The 17,132-nt window shown below is 43.2% G+C and overlaps 1 protein-coding gene across 1 annotated transcript in view; it reads left to right on the forward strand.

Moving 5' to 3' along the window:
• The first annotated feature begins 4,496 nt into the window (after positions 1-4,496).
• The window catches only part of ITGA2 (integrin subunit alpha 2), a 101,175-nt gene continuing 88,539 nt past the window's right edge, over positions 4,497-17,132 (forward strand). The window contains exon 1 of the mRNA XM_034774268.1: positions 4,497-4,678. Coding sequence (XP_034630159.1) covers positions 4,633-4,678 — 46 coding nt within the window. The 5' untranslated portion in view covers positions 4,497-4,632. The remainder of the gene's footprint in view (positions 4,679-17,132) is intronic.

Raw genomic sequence — 17,132 nt, forward strand, 5'->3', positions numbered from 1 at the left:
TGCTAAGGAGGAATGTGGCCCAGTGTCTGTATAATACAACTGAAGAGAATGGGAAATGGATGAGATGGCACTGTTTTCCTATCATATGTAAGATACAGTACCAGTTTATATGATAACAATACAGTAGTATCAAAATCTTCTTAAATCTGCTTAAAATTGAAGCATTCCCATTTAAGGTCACATTTTAAATAGTATGGTATTTCTATGGCACTTATTCAACCATGTCCTATTCAGTTTATGTGTAGGAGACAAAACTCCCTTTGCCTTTGTCTGTGCATGAGGAACTATTTTTCAGCATGACGTGTGTGAGAGAGAATTTCATATCCTTAGGCCACATTTACAATGAGAATGGTGTAACTGAGTCTAGGATATGAGGAAACTGAAGGTGAGGCACTTGAGACACCCTTGCTCTCTGGGCTTTGTGTTTCAATATGTTTTCCCCATATCTGACCACAGGAATGGACATTGGTAATCTTCCCCTTACCATAAGCTTCATGTACAGGGATGCTACGTTTCTCTGTTTGTTTTATGCTGTAGGTTTCTAGATTTAAATTAAGTGATTTTTTTTTCTTTTAGTAGAGTCTACTGCCATTTCTCCCTTTGCCTTGGGCTATATTTATACTATTGGGAACCACAAAGGGAGAGCCCCGGTACAAAAATCAGCCAGCATCCCTCTAGCAAGGAGCCCCTCCCATTGTTATTTTATAGCACATGGCAGTTACATAACAAGTTACATAACAATACCAAAGTATGGGGCATTTCTCCCACTAACCATATGTGTGATTTTATGTGTATAAGCATAGTCTAGAAGACCAGGAGTGACCAGTGCAATGCTTCAGATCTCCTAACTTGACCATGCATTGTATTTGTATTCAGTATTGCAGCTGAAATCTTCCAGTGTTTGTACATCTTGAGGGTGTGTGTGCATGTCAGAGTATGTCTCAGTGAAGGAGAAGCTGAGTGACTGTATTCAGAGAGTGGTGTGTCAATCCTAGTAAGTGACTGAGTATTTAGGGAAAAAAGAACAGGAGTACTTGTGGCATCTTTCCGTTAATTACCTATTTCCTGGCACACAACCACTTACTAACCCTGACACACATACTCATGAACCCACAAATTGAGTCACTCGCTTTACTCCCAGAAAACATATAGTTACTTACTAACCCTTAAACATCCCCCCCTGAATACTGGTTTCAGAGTAGCAGCCGTGTTAGTCTGTATCCGCAAAAAGAACAGGAGTACTTGTGGCACCTTAGAGACTAACAAATTTATTTAAGCATAAGTTTTTATGGGCTACAGCCCACTTCATCGGATGTATAGAATGGAACATATAGTAAGAAATATATATATATACAGAGAACATGAAAAGATGGAAGTACCTTCTTGTCAACTGTCTAAAATGGGCCATCTTGATTATCATTACAAAAGGTTTGTTTTTCTTTTCTTCCTCCTGCTGATAATACCTCATATTAATTAATTAGCCTCTTACAGTTGGTATGGCTACTTCCCCCTTTTCATGTTCTTTGTATGTATATATATTGCTTACTATATGTTCCATTCTATGCATCTGATGAAGTGGGCTGTAGCCCATGAAAGCTTATGCTTAAATAAATTTGTTAGTCTCTAAGGTGCCACAAGTACTCCTGTTCTTTTTGCGGATACAGACTAACCCGGCTGCTATCCTGAAACCAGTATTCAGGGGGGGATGCTTAAGGGTTAGTAAGTAACTATATGTTTTCTGGGAGTAAAGCGAGTGATTCAATATGTGGTTTCATGAGTATGTGTGTCAGGGTTAGTAAGTGTTGTGTGCCAGGAAATAGGTAAATAATGGAAAGATATTCATAAATGAGTTATATGGCAAGTCCCTCCTCCCTTTTCTCAGTTATGGGAAACATTTCATTTACTCAGGAAGCAATGCTGGTGATATTTACAGATCAGACGTATGTTCAAACAGAGCAAGATCCCAGTACAACCACCCACATTTAGTTTTTTGAATTCCCTGCTGTTCCTAAAGACCCAGTGCCCAGTATTTATAATTAGTTGTTGAACAGATTCATCTGTGTCAGCAGATATGTTCATTTTAACTTGGAGTGCTGATTCAGAAGTTAAAATAGAAATTAGGAACTGGGAGAATATTTGTTAGACTATTATTAAAACAGAAGCTAAGGGCTTGTTTACAGCTAAGGGTTTATGCCATTTTGAAAGTAATCCTTATTCCAGGATTACTCCAGGGAAATTTTACCAATTGTCCCCATGTAAACAAGCCCTAAATTTAAATTTACTCACCAAAGAATCATTGTTTAGTAGATTCCAAACAGAATGAAAAAAGGGAGCAATATGATTTTGGACATGTTCAAATTTTGGGAAAGAGAAGGGGAATATTTATCCACTGCTTTGAATATATTCAGATAGTGGTATTAGTGCTAATGGCTAAAAACAGCATGGGTGTCCAGCATCTTACACTGGCTTTCCTATTCAATTTCAAATCTGTTTCCAATCCTGACCTTTAAGTTCTCAGTGGGGCTAGACCTTTGTTGTGTTAAAGACACATATATGGCATATTAACTAGGACACTGCTGACACTGTCCTGTGTATTCTATAGCAACTGGACTCAATTCTTTGGCAAGATTCCTAGATTCTGCAGTACTTTGGTATGGCAGAATGGAAATTCTGTGGCAGATTCATTTAGATGAAAAGATATAGGTTTTTAATTAAACCTGAGATTAAATAATCTGTACAGTATCCACTGTTGTTTATTTTTATGGAAAACTCAATTGATTTTACAATGTCTTGGTTTTCAATTTTTTACTTACTCCTAAGTGAAATGATGAGTTCACATTTCTCAAAACTATTGTTTCAGGCTGTCTACAGACTGAAGAATAGAATATTGTTTATAAGGGCTAGAAATATATGTTATATATACAGTGTGTTTGTGGATATATGTATAACGCATACAGAGATATACATGAAAGCTCAGATTTTAGAGCACAACTCTGTTGGTAGCAAATCCCATGGTGAAAGAACCACAGTCCACAGAACACATGCAGCCCTGATGTAGCGTTGACAGTGCACAAAGTCAAATACTCAGCAGCAGTCCTAGGGTAGCCTTTCTCAGTGGAAGACCCCTTGGCCATACAGTTTCCAACAGAGATGTTGGGAGGCTGAGCCCAGCTCCTGCTACATTCAGAACATGCAGCAAAACTCATATCTTTCTGCAGGATCCAATATATGGCGTCAGCTTAGTGAAAGGAGCTGCGTATGCTGGTGGAGGGGAATAGATCTTAGATCAGGTTAATGAAGGGCAGTGCATGGTGAGGGGATATGTCCTGAGAGGTTGTGTGTGTTCTTTGCTTGCAGATGCAGATTAAAGGGGTGGGGTGTGTTTGGAGGGGCAGGTTAGTGTGCGGTGGAGGGACAGGTTAGTGGGTTATGGTGTGTTTTGAAGGGCAAGTTAGTGTGTCATGGGGGACAGGTTGGTGGGATTTGAAGGGGCAAGTTAGTGTGTGGTTGGGGGACAGGTTAGTGGAGTGTATTTGGAGGGGCAGTTTAGTCTGTGGTTAGACAGGTTAGTGGGGTGGGCTATTTGGAGTGACAGCTTAGTCTGTGGTTGGGGGGTAGGTTAGTGGGTCGGGGTGTGTTTGAAGGGGCAGGTTAATGTGTAGTGAGGGGCAGGTTAGTGGGCTGGAGTGTTTGGAGGGGCAAGTTAGTGTGTGGTTGGCAAGACAGGTTAGTGGGGTGGGGTGTGTTTGGAGGGGCAGGTTAGTGTGTGGTTGGCGGGACAGGTTAGTGGGGTGGGGTGTTTGGAGTGACAGGTTAGTGTGTGGTTGGGGGGCAGGTTAGTGGGTCGGGGTATGTTTGGAGGGGCAGGTTAGTGTGTGGTGGGGGGTAGGTTATTGGTTTTGGGTGCATTTGGAGGGACAGGTTAGTGTGTTAGGGGACAGATTAGCGGGTTGGGGTGTGTTTGGAGGGGAGGTTAGTGGAGTGAATTGGAGTGTGTTTGGAAGGGCAGTTTAGTATGTGGTGGAGGGACAAGTTAGTGAGTTGGGGTGTGTTTGGAGGTGTAGGCTAGTGTGTGGTGAGGGGACAGTTTATTGGATTGGGGTTTTTGTAAGGGCAGGTGTGTGGCTGGGGAACGTTAGTGGGGTGGGGTGTTTGGAGGGGCAAGTTAGTGTGTGGTGGGGGGGAAGTTAGTTGGGTAGGGTGTTTGGAGGGCCAGTTAGTGTGTGTGGGGGGACAGGTTATTGGTGATGGATGTGTTCGGACGGGCAGGTTTGTGTGGTTGGGGGGCAGGTTAGTGCTGAGGGGTGTGTTTGGATGGCAGGTTAGTGAGGTGGGGAGGTTGGTGAGGGGCGGACAGTACTGTGAGGGGGATGGTGCCCGCTTCCAGAGAGCGGGTGTTTGCCCCTGGCTCCGGGGCGGGCTGGGGGCGGAGCAGCAGAGCAATGTGACCCAAATCCGCTCCCAGCGCAGCTCAACTTCTCTCTCCTCCTCCAGCAGCTGTGTTGCTCGTGTCACCGTACAGCCGCACTGCCAAGCACCTTGCAGCGCTCGGAGCCGGCACAGCTCCCGGATCTGAGTACTTGGCCCTTCCCTGAGCGCTGCTCCCCGGCGGGACCCCGCTGTGCAGGAATCATGGAGCCCGGCGGCATGTGGCTCTCTCTGCTCCTCCTCAGCCAAGGTAGGTTTCCCTACGGGTTTGCTAGAGATGGGGCGGGGCGGGGGGATCCGGGTCCTACTGAGCAGAGGGTCTCTGTTAACCTCATAAAGAGCATTGCCTGCTGCTGAGAATGGAGCTGGACACTGCACCTTGCGGCGCCTGGAGCCCCGCGACCATCTCCAATCCAAAGGGGGCAGCCTGGCGTGGGACAGAATTGCTTCCTCTGGATGAACTTCCAAGAAACCCCACGTGGCCGTGCACGGTGCTGCTGTGCCAAACCCTACTCGGTGCACACACAGAAGGTGCAGAGCAGGGTGGGTGTGGGAAGGGATTTCAGACTAACTTCGGCCTGCTGCACAAAACTAGCCCCTGGTGAGTAGTACCAGGAAAGGTGCTGAAATACTGACCCTATCCAGCAGCAGTTTTATTCCACCAATGAAATTATGAAATCTTCCCACTTCCAGTCTTGCCCCCTCCACCCTCCAAAGAAGCTCGCATGTACTGTGAGCTCTCCCTTAATCGCTTTCATTTGGCTGCCCTCTGAGAATAAAATGTTGTGGTGACTGTATTTAGAAAGGGGACAACACAAGGAGTCTCCTAATCAAGGCTGGTAAATATTTAAGAAGGAGGAACTGTCCATTCCTTCAGCCTCTTCTTTATATACTATCCTAAGTGACTGAAAACTAGTTTATACACTACTGGTAAAATATATCCATGTTATTCTTGCCTTTTGCAAGTGCCACAAATCTATATTTTTCAAGTTATCAGATGAAATCCTGGACAAGCTGATTAGCATCCAATTTAATTTGCACTACAGGGGGTTGTGACTAATTTTCTGCATAAATTTACACATTTTAAATGGGAGCATGATGTTCTTTATTATGAATTCTGTTCTTAAATTCTTTAAATCCCTCTAACTTTGCCTCCACCCTCTGGGCCTCTGTCCATAGGAAATTTTAACATCCTCCTCCTATTCTTGGATGACTGAGTGACCATTATGTATATTTTCCTGGGAACTATAAGCCATGACAGTCACTTTTCATAAAATTCCTCCCAAACACTTTAAGTTTAAATATTACTGTATGCTTTCCTGTATCTTTAATTGGCAAGTCTACTGAAGAAGAGCCACAGAAACTGAGTTTTTACCTGTGAGGTGTCCCAACTTGTTCTTTCAGTAACTATGGGAAACGTGGTGGAATGTGTGGCTGGAGGGTATGAAATCAGAAACAAAAATGTTAACCTGTGGTGAGATTTACGGTATACAACCAACCCTGTAATATTATAATGAGAAAACTTCTTAAAGCATCAAAGTGTGAAACGCCCACTCTGCATTTTTGTCTAATCCAGCCTTTATCTCCTGGTCACAGTGACTGCATACCAGGGGGATAAATATGTCCACTAATTCACGGTGTAAAAGATCTGGGACTAGGGACATTCTGAAGAATGGTGTTTAAGGGGGTGGATAGGAACTAATTATGCGAGCAGGTTTCCCCTGACAATAAGAGTTGTATGTAAGGGGATGCATCAAGGTGTATATTAATTTATTCACATTGCCTAAACAAAGTATTAATTCTTATGGTTCATATCTGCTGTAATTTCAGTTTGAGATTTATCCTGAGAACTAAAAACTCCTGTAACTGCTAGGGTCTCTTCTTGCTCCAATTGAACTCAATAGCAAAACTCCCACTGACTGAGATAGCATTCTCTCTTGGCTTTAGTTATGTAAGGCCGAAGACCCATATTCTGATGTAAATCCAGAATAATTTCATTGTCTTTAAGGGAGTTGCTCTCAGTTTACATTGGTATAGCTGAGAGAAAAGGTGGGTGAGGTAATATCTTTTAGTAGTAGACCAACTTTGTTGGTGAAAGAGACTAGCTTTTTAGCTACACAGCTGACAGAAGAATAGGGCAGTTAAGCCCCTGTTTCTGCAAACATTAACTTCTCATATTTGAATAGTCCCATTGAAATTAATAACTTTACTCTTATGAGCAGTCCTAAGCCTGTATATAAATGCTAGTGGAATTGGGTCTAACAGACTGGGGGGCAGGTTACTGAAGGGCTGTATGTTTGGGAGTTAATGTGGGGTGGTGAAAGACCCTCTAGTAGGGTGGGCTCATTTTTTGGAGGGAAGAATGGAGGAATCATTACAATGCCTGTTGCATTCAATCCATCAGATGTCTCCAATGGATCGTACCATAAATAGGCTGGAAAACACTCCCAGTGAATGTACAGTGTTTGGTTTGGGCTTGATTATGTATATATTTTTAATTTCCACATTATCGGTGCCATCTCTTCTAGAACACGGGGGCTCTTGCTTTGTTGCAAACTAAGCAGTATATGAAGGTTGTGCTTATTGTGGGTTGTTAATAGTGCCTTCTTTTATGTTTGGAAACTGCTTAGCATATTGTGGGTGCTGTAGACATAAATAATACTTATGTAAAACCATCCCTTTTGATATTATATTATTGTATTCCAATTTACCACCTTGATTATACTTTACCAAAATAATTATATTTGGTCGACAGTAGCAGATTGTTTGTTTTTTAGCTTATTAGAAATGAATAATTTATTATAGGAAGAGCTGGTAGTATTGCATATTATTAAGGTTGCCTGACACTTTCCATTATAAGACTCTGGTTTTGGTTACCTATAACTTTGCCAAACTTTAACTGTTTGGGTTGAAATTTTCCATGCTGGATCTGCCTCAGGCTGAAGTTCTTGGAAAAGTTCAGGCAAAATAGTTGAGCTGTTTCTGAGAACGAGGCTATTAAAAATATGTTCTTTTGCCTATGTTAAAAATAATCTGGAGACCTTTTCTTTGAACAAGTATAGTGTGCCCAATACTTGTAAGCAGGGACTTGAAATTTGGCAGGGAGTGGCCTTTGTGTGAGTGCTGGGCTTTTTGCTGTACCTGTCAAAATCTGCCCAAATGTGGCCAGGTTAGAAACCTCTGAAAAGTCATGATTCATGCATACTCAGTAGAGACTTCGATTTTAGCAGCCAAATTTCCTGAAGATTGTGTCATCACTGACCATATTCCAGCCCAGGGCCCAGCAGGCTTTACAGCTGCAGCAACTGCAGGGAGCTTTCCCTCGGTCACAGCAGCTGTGCTTGTGGCAAGTTTGGGCACCTGAACTGAGAGCAGGGGAACTGTCTCCTGCAATCTCAATGATCCCCCCCCCCCTGCCGCTGCCAGCTGGGCCCAGGCAGCATGAAGGAGGAAGCTGCCTTATTTGAATGGATATGAGATAAGAGATGGACCAGAAGGGGGCTATGAGGAGTAGATGACTGGAGGCCAGTGAGGGAGAGACAGATCAGATGAGGATCCATCCAAGAGGTGGAAACTGGGCAAGGAGACTGGTTACAAGGAATTGTGGGATTGGGAGGGAATTGTGAATGGCTGAGGAAGGAGCCTGGGACAGGAAGTGGTGGTGGGGGAGATTGGGACAGGAACGAGAGTAGGATTGGCTGGCCAATGAGACTGGGACTAGGATGAGATACCTGAAGGGTAGGTGAGAAAAATGGCACCAGGATGAGGGGCCAAATGCGGGGAAGAGACCAGACTGGGAGAAGGACAGGTTGGAAGAGAGGGGTCAGAAGAGTCTGCTCACTAGAACACATGCCTCTCCAGAGCCTGGAATGAAACCCAAGCTTTCTGGGTCTCACCATTCTTCTGGCGTCAGCAAATATCTGTGAAACCCACTGGCAAAGTGTCCTATCCCCTTGTAGAGGGATTTTGTAGCAAAAGAAACTGTCTCATTTGTTGCAAAAGTTGGAAGGTGTGTACCTATTTTGGTTGCTGGGAGATGATAGCCTAAGCCCGCCCATAATTAAAAGGCCCTTCCCCTTATCTGAGGGCCTATATGATACTGGGCAAGTCAATTAAACAAAACTCTTCATAGTTTGCCAGTGATTGTGTGTTCTTCATTTTATGGGTGCCTAACTTGAAACTATGCAGTCTAATTTGCAGAAGTGCTGAGCAATCACAGCAGCATCTGAACTCAATGGGATCTATGCTTTGAATATATAAAGTGCTATATAATACTATATACTCTGAAAAATCAGGTTCTATACATCTCAAATTGGGCAACCAAAATTAGTGGATACTTTTGACCTTTATTTCTGTGTGCCTCAGTTCCCCATCTGTAGAATGGGGATAATAAAAGCCCCTCACCTCATAAGGATGTTGTGAAAATAAATTCATTAGTATTTGTGAATCATGCAATACTATTGTGCTGAGCATCATAGTTTAACCCATGAAGAAATTAATAATTTTTTTTGTTTTCGTAGTCTGGTTTGAATAGTGTGCAGTAAACAAGGCACAGGGCTACACACTGAATAATGGAGAGAAAACAAAATATTTAGTGAACACTGTCCAGGGGCGGATTACACTTTTGTGAGGCCCTGGGCCAGAGGAAGTGGGGGCTCCCCAGCCACTTGGCTGTATTAAATAATTGTTTGAACCTGCAGTCCCCCCCCTTTCTTCCCCTGGTACTCCTACTGGGGAAATGGGGTCAGGGTGCAGGGGCTTCCCCTGCCCTGCCTCCCCCCCCACACCTGGCACTCCTACCAGGAAGCAGGGTTGAGGAGCAGGAGCAGGGCAAGCCCCCACGCCCTGATCCCACTCCCCAGTAGGAGTGCGGAGCAGGTTGGAGCTTGGGGGCACCCATTTTTTCTGGGTCCCCCCAGTTGGCTGGGACTCCTGGGCACAGGCCCTGTTGGCCCACTGGCTAATCTGCCACTGTCTGTTCTGTGCATGGAACGTGGCATGGAATGGGGTCCTATGGAAAAATGTCCTGTGGAAAAATGTGATCGTGTAATTAAATATTGTATCATAATGCATGTGCACAAAGTGGCCAAACTAAGGTTGCACAGACAACCTTAATTCAGGCATTTCTTAACTTTGGAATATGTGATTTTGAAAACCTAATAGGATTTCTTAGCATAGTTTTGTGTATGTAATGTTAACTAGAATGGGCCAAAGGTAGAATTGTTTGTGTAAATGCCTCCCATTCCAAACTTTGAGGGTTGGATTATTAAAATGGGAGTCTGATCTGAACCTTTGTGAAACCAGAGTCACTACTGATTTTTAAAATTTTTTGTCTGTTAGTAAAAGCAATATTACAAATCGTTTCTTATGAGCTTTTATTTTTACAATATTATACATTTAAGTAGGGCTTATTTCACAATGATCTACAGAAGACCTATATTTTACAAAATATATTTATAACATTTGTAAAATATAAAATAAAACTTTGTAGAATGTACGCAATGAATTATTCATAATTCTAAACAAATTAACAATGTTTATTTCTACATAACTTGGACACTAAATATGGAATGCACTGACTTACTCTTTAGACTTAATGGTATGTTGTACTAGAAGTATCTGGTTGTGGTACAGTTTTCAAACACTAATTTGCTTTTTAAGTATTGAGAAGTCTTGGTATTTATTAAAAGCAGTACACTAAATAGTCGGATATTCCTTATAGTCTTACTGTGTTTCCTGGCCACTACTCAATATCCATATATTTTTTTCATTGTCAGTTGTTTTAAATGAAAGAAAATATTTTTTTTCACATGAATAGGTGTTTGTGAGAGCTAAGATGTAAACCTGCTCATGCATTTGATGAATATGCAAACAATTAAATGGGTATAAAATACTGAACTTTTTGGAATATATTTTTAAAAGAGTAAACCAAGCTCTTAGCACTGGTAGAAGTTCTGAACATTCACAATCCAGTGTTGTCATTTTCATTTAAAGGTTTCCTTTGTTAGACTTTGGGCAGGCCTGTTCCCATTTCCATGGTTACCATGTCAAAATGCAGACAGGACACAAGCTGGATTCTGATCAGAATGGTTCATGCAGTTGCATACCAACACATGCCGTCTGGTTGTTTTAGGACATTTTCACCAGCAGTTTTAAAGTTTCTTCACAAAGTGATCACTAGCCCCATGTTGCCTACTTGTTTTAGGATTTCAGGCCTGGTAAAGTGAGAGAAATAATGAGCAAGATAAACTTGTTTTAGTGTAAAACTAGCTGTGGGGTTCCCATTCAAATGAGTCAAGAACACTGGAGAATCTACTCCATCTTATTTCTACAAAAAGCATAACAGAGAAGGATCTTTATTTACAAGCCTTAAAGGTAAGGAGTGGCACTTGGCTGTATTAAATAATTGTTTGAACATGCCTCTTTGTGTAGAACACTTACTCATGACATTGGAGAAAAGGAATTAAGTGAAAATTAATGTGAACAAATAATATCCTGCTACACTGGATGAATAGCAGTCTGTCTATATTTTCTGTATATACACATCACTTTAAAGCTATATGATGTAACATTCTACCCACTCTTATTTTTTGAGGTGATGAATTTTCACAACACCCAGTAAAGCCAGTGGAAGCTGTGTATGCTCAGTCTCTCCGAAAAATCAGGCCAGAAGTTCTGTCGATAAGTTTTAAAATGATTTAAGTATTATTAGAGTATTGTTATCCTGGATAGAGGACTTAGTCTTCCCAGCAATAGAAAATATTATTCAGAAGCTGGATTTGTTTTGATTTTCCCCTCTAGAGCTATACTCTTCTAATAAGGAAGCAAATTCTGGATAAAAAGTAACCCTTAAAAAGGGAACTACAGTTCTTAGGCAAAGAAATAAGATGAAATTGAAACAGATGAACTTTCTGAGTGCTATAATGGAACACTCAGCGTATGACACAATGGCATCTGTATAATAATATAGATTAATGTCTTATATTCTTTTGTCCCATTCAAATCAATGGACAACCACCTTAGTGGGATTCTCTTGCCATTTCTTTGCCTCATTTTGTCCTTTTATTTGTCTTTCCCAGTTCAGCACTCTTTATTCCTTAAGAAAGAAATGTCCTGTATTAAATAAACCACCCCACCTCCCTGGTTTTGGGACTGATGTTTTCCAACTGACAATAGACAATAAAGAATTGTCCTTGATAAGCACCAGTTGCCCCCGGAGGCTGTATTTCCTGATGGTGTGAAAAGGGCTGCACAGCCACTCCTGGAAGTTGGGACTCAGAGGATAGTTACATGTATTTGCTCATTTTCCCCAAGGGATTTCATCTTTGGGGATGGGGATATGACAAGGTTCCACTGAACCCTCCTACCATCTACTATGTATGTGTCACCAGCAGGGGATGTAATACAGCCATTTATGTTGGGATATTCATTATGCTGATGACACAAAACTCTGGAAATGGAGACAGGACAATTTTCACCAGTGGAGCATCTGGCCCCATGACTCTTTTTTGGTTAACCCATTATGGACTGTCTGGTTAATCAGCATTTTAATTTGAATGAGAAAGAGTAGACATAAAATTCTGTTGGAGCAGGTTTAAGCATAATATGTTATCAGTCATTGTGTAGTATTGTAATAAGAAGTTACAAAATAACATTATAGTAGAAGATATATATGAGTTACAGAGAAATTGGGAAATGTTCCCTTGCATGTATCAAGGTGCCTGCAGTTTTAATTTCAAGACCAGCAAAATAGTAATATTTAACAAAGGAAATTGCACAATAGCCTTAACATTTTATTGTCGGGTGTTTTTTGTAAAGCTAACTCACACCTATTCATGCTGTTATCTGTAAACGGTTTTAAGATACGGTACTATGAGCAATGTTTCAATTCACTCAACAAAGGAGTGGCATAGTAAGGTACTTTTGAGCATCATTATTAAATTGCCATTTTGTGCAGTGTTCCCAAGTACATATTAGAGGTGCGATGTAGAGCTAAAATATATATTTTAGATAATATATTCAGATTTGGTTGAAATTTGGAACACTAAAATAACCATTCAAAATTTAAAATAAAATTGCTCAACTAGCTAGATAAGTTGTCTAAATGTGCCCACTGGGGTAGAGTGTAGATATGTTTGATATTTAGATATGCCTGAAATTTGAATAGATGAAATTCAGATCAGCAAAAATAAGTCAAAATGAAATACTGTAAACATACTGTGACATTTTATCTAACCAAAATTCTGACTCCTTGCCCAGCTTTATTGTTAAGAAACAATAAAAAACAAATTGAGAGCAAAAACAGTAACATTGCTAGTGTCCTTTTATATTCTTGCTAGTGATAGGTACTCTTTTGAGTCTGTGTCTGAAATTCCTTCTATTTCACTCTTTCTACACTGGTATCCATCACTGTGAGATGTGACAGAGGGCAGCTCACCATACTGGAGTTGCCCTCTAAAGTTATATATCCTGACAGTCATTGTGAAACTGTTTCTATCGGAAGTTGATTACAGAAATGATTGCAATGGAGTTTGCACTTCTAAAGACAAACAGAGGATGATCTGGTCTCTTGGCAGCAAATATGTACCCAGAAAACACTTGTTAAGTGTCAGTGACACAAAAAAAGGTACAATGGCACTATTTTACAAAGAACTTCTTTACAAAGCTGTGGCTGGAATTAGGGTGCCACCTGGCCATAGACATCTGGACATACCAGAATCGTATGTATATGTTTAACAGTACATTAAGTCTCTTTCAAATCTGATGCATATGAAATTCTCTAGAAACTGCCCTTTCTAGATACAGTCTTACTCTGTGTTTCATACAGCATTCTGGATTAAATGAACAGAGATGTTGTATTGACTTGAATTGGTGGGGAGGAAGGTAGAGAATTGTTTTACTGATTTTTGTTATTACTTATAGGGTTGCCAACTTTCTACTCGCACAAAACTGAGCACTCTTGCCCTGCCCCCTGCCCCGCCCCTCCTCCGAGGCACCACCCATGCCGTGCCACTTCTCTGAGGCCCTGCCCCCTGCTCAATCCATGCCCCCTCCCTTCGTCGCTCACTCTCCCTCACTCACTCATTTTCACAAGGCTGGCTCAGGGGGCTGGGGTGCAGGAGGGGGTGAAAGCTCTGGGGTGGTGCCAGAAATGAGGAGTCCAGAGTGCAGGAGGGGGCTCTGGGCTGAGGCAGTGGGTTGGGATGTGAGAGGAGGTGAGGGCTCCAGCTGGGGGTGAGGGCTCTGGGCTGGGACCAGGGATGAGGGGCTTGGGGTGCAGGTGGGGGCTCTGGGCTGGGGGGTGAGGAGTTCGAAGGGCAGGAGGGGGAATCAGGGCTGGGGCAAGGGGTTGGTGGGTGAGGGTTCTGGCTGGGGGTGTGGGCTCTGGGGTGGGGATGGGGATGAGGGGTTTGGGATTCAGGAGGGTGCTTTGGGCTGGGATTGAGAGGTTCAGAGGGTGGGAGGGGGATTGGGGCAGGGGGTTGGGGCCCAGACAGGAGTCAGGGGGTGCAGGCTCCGGGCGGCGCTTACCTCAAGCAGCTCCTGGGAAACAGCGGCACGTCCCCCCGCCGGTTCCTATGCAGAAGTGTGGCCAGGCGGCTTTGCGCACTGCCCCATCCACAGGCGCCGTCCCTGCAGCTCCCATTGGCCATGGTTCCTGGCCAATGGGAGATGCAGGGGTGGGACTTGGGTGGGTGGGGCAGCGTGTGGAGCCCCCTGGCTGCCTCTATGCGTAGGAGCCGCAGGGGGAAAATGCCGGCTGCTTCTCGGGAACTGTGCGGTGTGGAGGCTAGCAGGGAGCCTGCCAGCGCCGTGCCGCCAACCGGACAGTCAACAGCCCAGTCAGCGCCGGGCTCCCTTTTCGACCGGGTGTTCCAGTAGAAAACCGAACATCTGGTCACCCTAATTACTGACAATGTTTACAACATAAAGCATTGTGCACTTATCCACTACTGTGCCCATTGGTTGAACTTTACTGTGCACTTTTTCATTAAAGGGTACTGGCACTTGCAGAATATATAGGAATAAAAGAGTCTTCTTAAAGGACACTTTATAAAGGATGTTTTAATTTCTAAGATCATTAGACAGGGACTGCTTCTTATTGATGTCTGGACAATGCCTAGCACATTGTTACTACTGGAAACAAAAGGTTAAATAATAGCTTTTTGGACTATTGTGCTGCATATGCTCATGGCTACTTTGGAGGTTTTCTCGTAACAGTAAGTCTGAGGCTGCTGGTGACAAATCAGCCACTAACGCTGTTCTTGTCTCTCTGAGGACATAATCCCTTTGTTTGTGTGCAGCCCAAATAGCTAAACTCCATCCTGGCTAGTTCTATGGAAGCTGGGGCAAGGGGCAGGGCAGGGAAAGGAATCCTTTCCAAACTCTGGAGTGATAATAGAGCTGCTTTCCAGCCACTTTCTCACCGCACACCCACCACATTGCACAGTGTGAGGAATGGCTGGATGAATCTGCACGTTCATGTGTGCGTCAGCTCTTTTTCTAATCTAGGCCTGATCTACACTACAAAGTTTTGCTGGTAGCTGTGTCAACTAGGTGTGTAAAAAATTGCACCCCCTAAATGGCATAGCTATCCTGGCAGAAGTGCTGGTGTAGATGCAACTAGGCTGATAGTAGTGTGCTTCTGTTAGCATAGCTAATATCGGTCACGGAGGTGGTGTAGTTATGCCAGCAGAACTTCTGACAGTGTATGCTGAGTCTCCACTAGGAAGGTCTGTTGGTATAGCTATACCAGCCAAGGCTCTATAGTGTAGACAAGCTTCTAGACCTTTACTATGCTTTTCATCAGAGTATATGAGCACCCTTCAACCCCCATATAACAGTGTAGACAGAATCCCTTCAGAGCTACGTTCATGGATGTCAGACAGTTCCCACCTGCTGGGTGGGCTCCTGGTATCTTGCCAACTTGTGCAGCAATACCCACAAAGGGACATCCTTGGTGGCAGGGGAGGGCACAGAACTTAATGAATGAAAAATCTGGAAAACATTCTACTTAAATTAAAAACAATTTTGTTGCTATACTACATTTTCTCTTTGTCTCTGCTCTTCTTTGTTGCTGAGGTTATTTTAAAAATAGCATCACTTTTCCCCCTCAAGTTCTAATGTAGGGTTCTAAAGTACAGGAATAAGTTGAAGGGAGGTAAGGGTTTTGGTCTGATGATCTATGTGTCCCTTGTGTTGCCTCAATCATGCTGCTCTTCCTATAGTAGGAGATATCACTAGTTAAAGGAAGGTTAGTAGACAGTATTAATTATAGAGATGGTGGTCAGAATACGCTGGAGTGAATGCCTCATGAGAAATCAATTTTTTATCACAGGGAAACAGATGAAGTTGGGGGTTTTATTATTGTTTTTGGAGCTGGCAATTTAAATTATTGCATATTTTGAGGATGTGGGGCTTGTTAATGCTGCAGTTCTCTTAATCTGTCTGTGGTTCCACTTGGGAGAAACTAGGGTCACCTAAGGACTGGACTGAAGGCATTCTGTAGTTGTTCCAGGCTAAAGGAAGAGGAGAGCATTTCCAAGGCAGTTTAGTAAAATACAATTTGTGTGGCATTCCATCAGAGTAATTTATTCCTACTTGAGTTAATGATAGACAGGATAGTGAAATCGAATGGATTTGAATACTTGCACTTTTTGTTATCAAAAACATGCAGGAAGCTGTCAATCTTTCAGGAACTACTGAAACATTGCAAGGGAATCTAGGGTTGCCAGCTGCCCGGACAAAGAGGGGACCTGACAGTGTCCAGTCACTGTGGGCAAGGGAGGTGGGGATAGGGTGGCCAGGTGCCCAGTTTTCAATTGGAAGGTCTGGTCGAAAAGGGGACCTGACAATGTCTGGTCAGATTTACTGATCAGACATGCAAAGTCCAATTACTGCGGGTGGGGGAGGCATGGAGGCACAGGATCATCACCCGCACCTGCCCCTACTCAGCCAGGGCTGCCTTCTACCTGCATTGGGCAGCTGCAGCTCCCAGCCCAGGCTCCAAAGGCTAGTCCCTCCCAATACAGGCAGGGGAGAGAGGAGAACAGCAGTGAGCAATGGGGGCAAGGGGAAAAGGAGCTAACGGGGTGGGGCCTCGGGGGGAAAAAAGGTCGGGGAGGTTCCGGCACTTATGCTGGAGTGTCCAGTTTTTAACTATTACAAAATTGGCAACCGTAGAATCAGCCCTTGTATGTATAATAAATTGTTGAGGTTTCTTAATTTCATATCTGTTTCTGGGATCAGAGTAGGAAGCTTATTAAATAGAAAATGTCAAGAGAAGGGCAAGTGATCTCTAGTAACTTGGAAAGCTGTGAATGAATTGAAATCAGTCTTCTAACTCAGGGTATGTCTACACTACGAGAGTAGTTCGATTGTACTTAAATCGAATATATGGAATCGATATTACAAAGTCGAACGTGTGTATCCACACTTAGGACAGTAATTCAACTTTGTGAGTCCACGCTAACGGGGCAAGCGTCGACATTGGAAGCAGTGCACTGTGGGCAGCTATCCCACAGTTCCCGCAGTCCCTGCTGCCCATTGGAATTCTGGGTCGAGCCCCCAATGCCTGCTGGAGAAAAAAATGTGTCGAGGGTGGTTTTGGGTAACTGTCGTCATCCAACCATCACTCCCACCCTCCCTCCCTGAAAGCGCCGGCGGGCAATCAGTTCGCGCACTTTTCTGGTGAGTGACAGTGC

Source organism: Trachemys scripta, chromosome 6 (genome assembly GCF_013100865.1).
Source record: "Trachemys scripta elegans isolate TJP31775 chromosome 6, CAS_Tse_1.0, whole genome shotgun sequence".
NCBI classification, from domain to species: Eukaryota; Metazoa; Chordata; order Testudines; family Emydidae; genus Trachemys; species Trachemys scripta.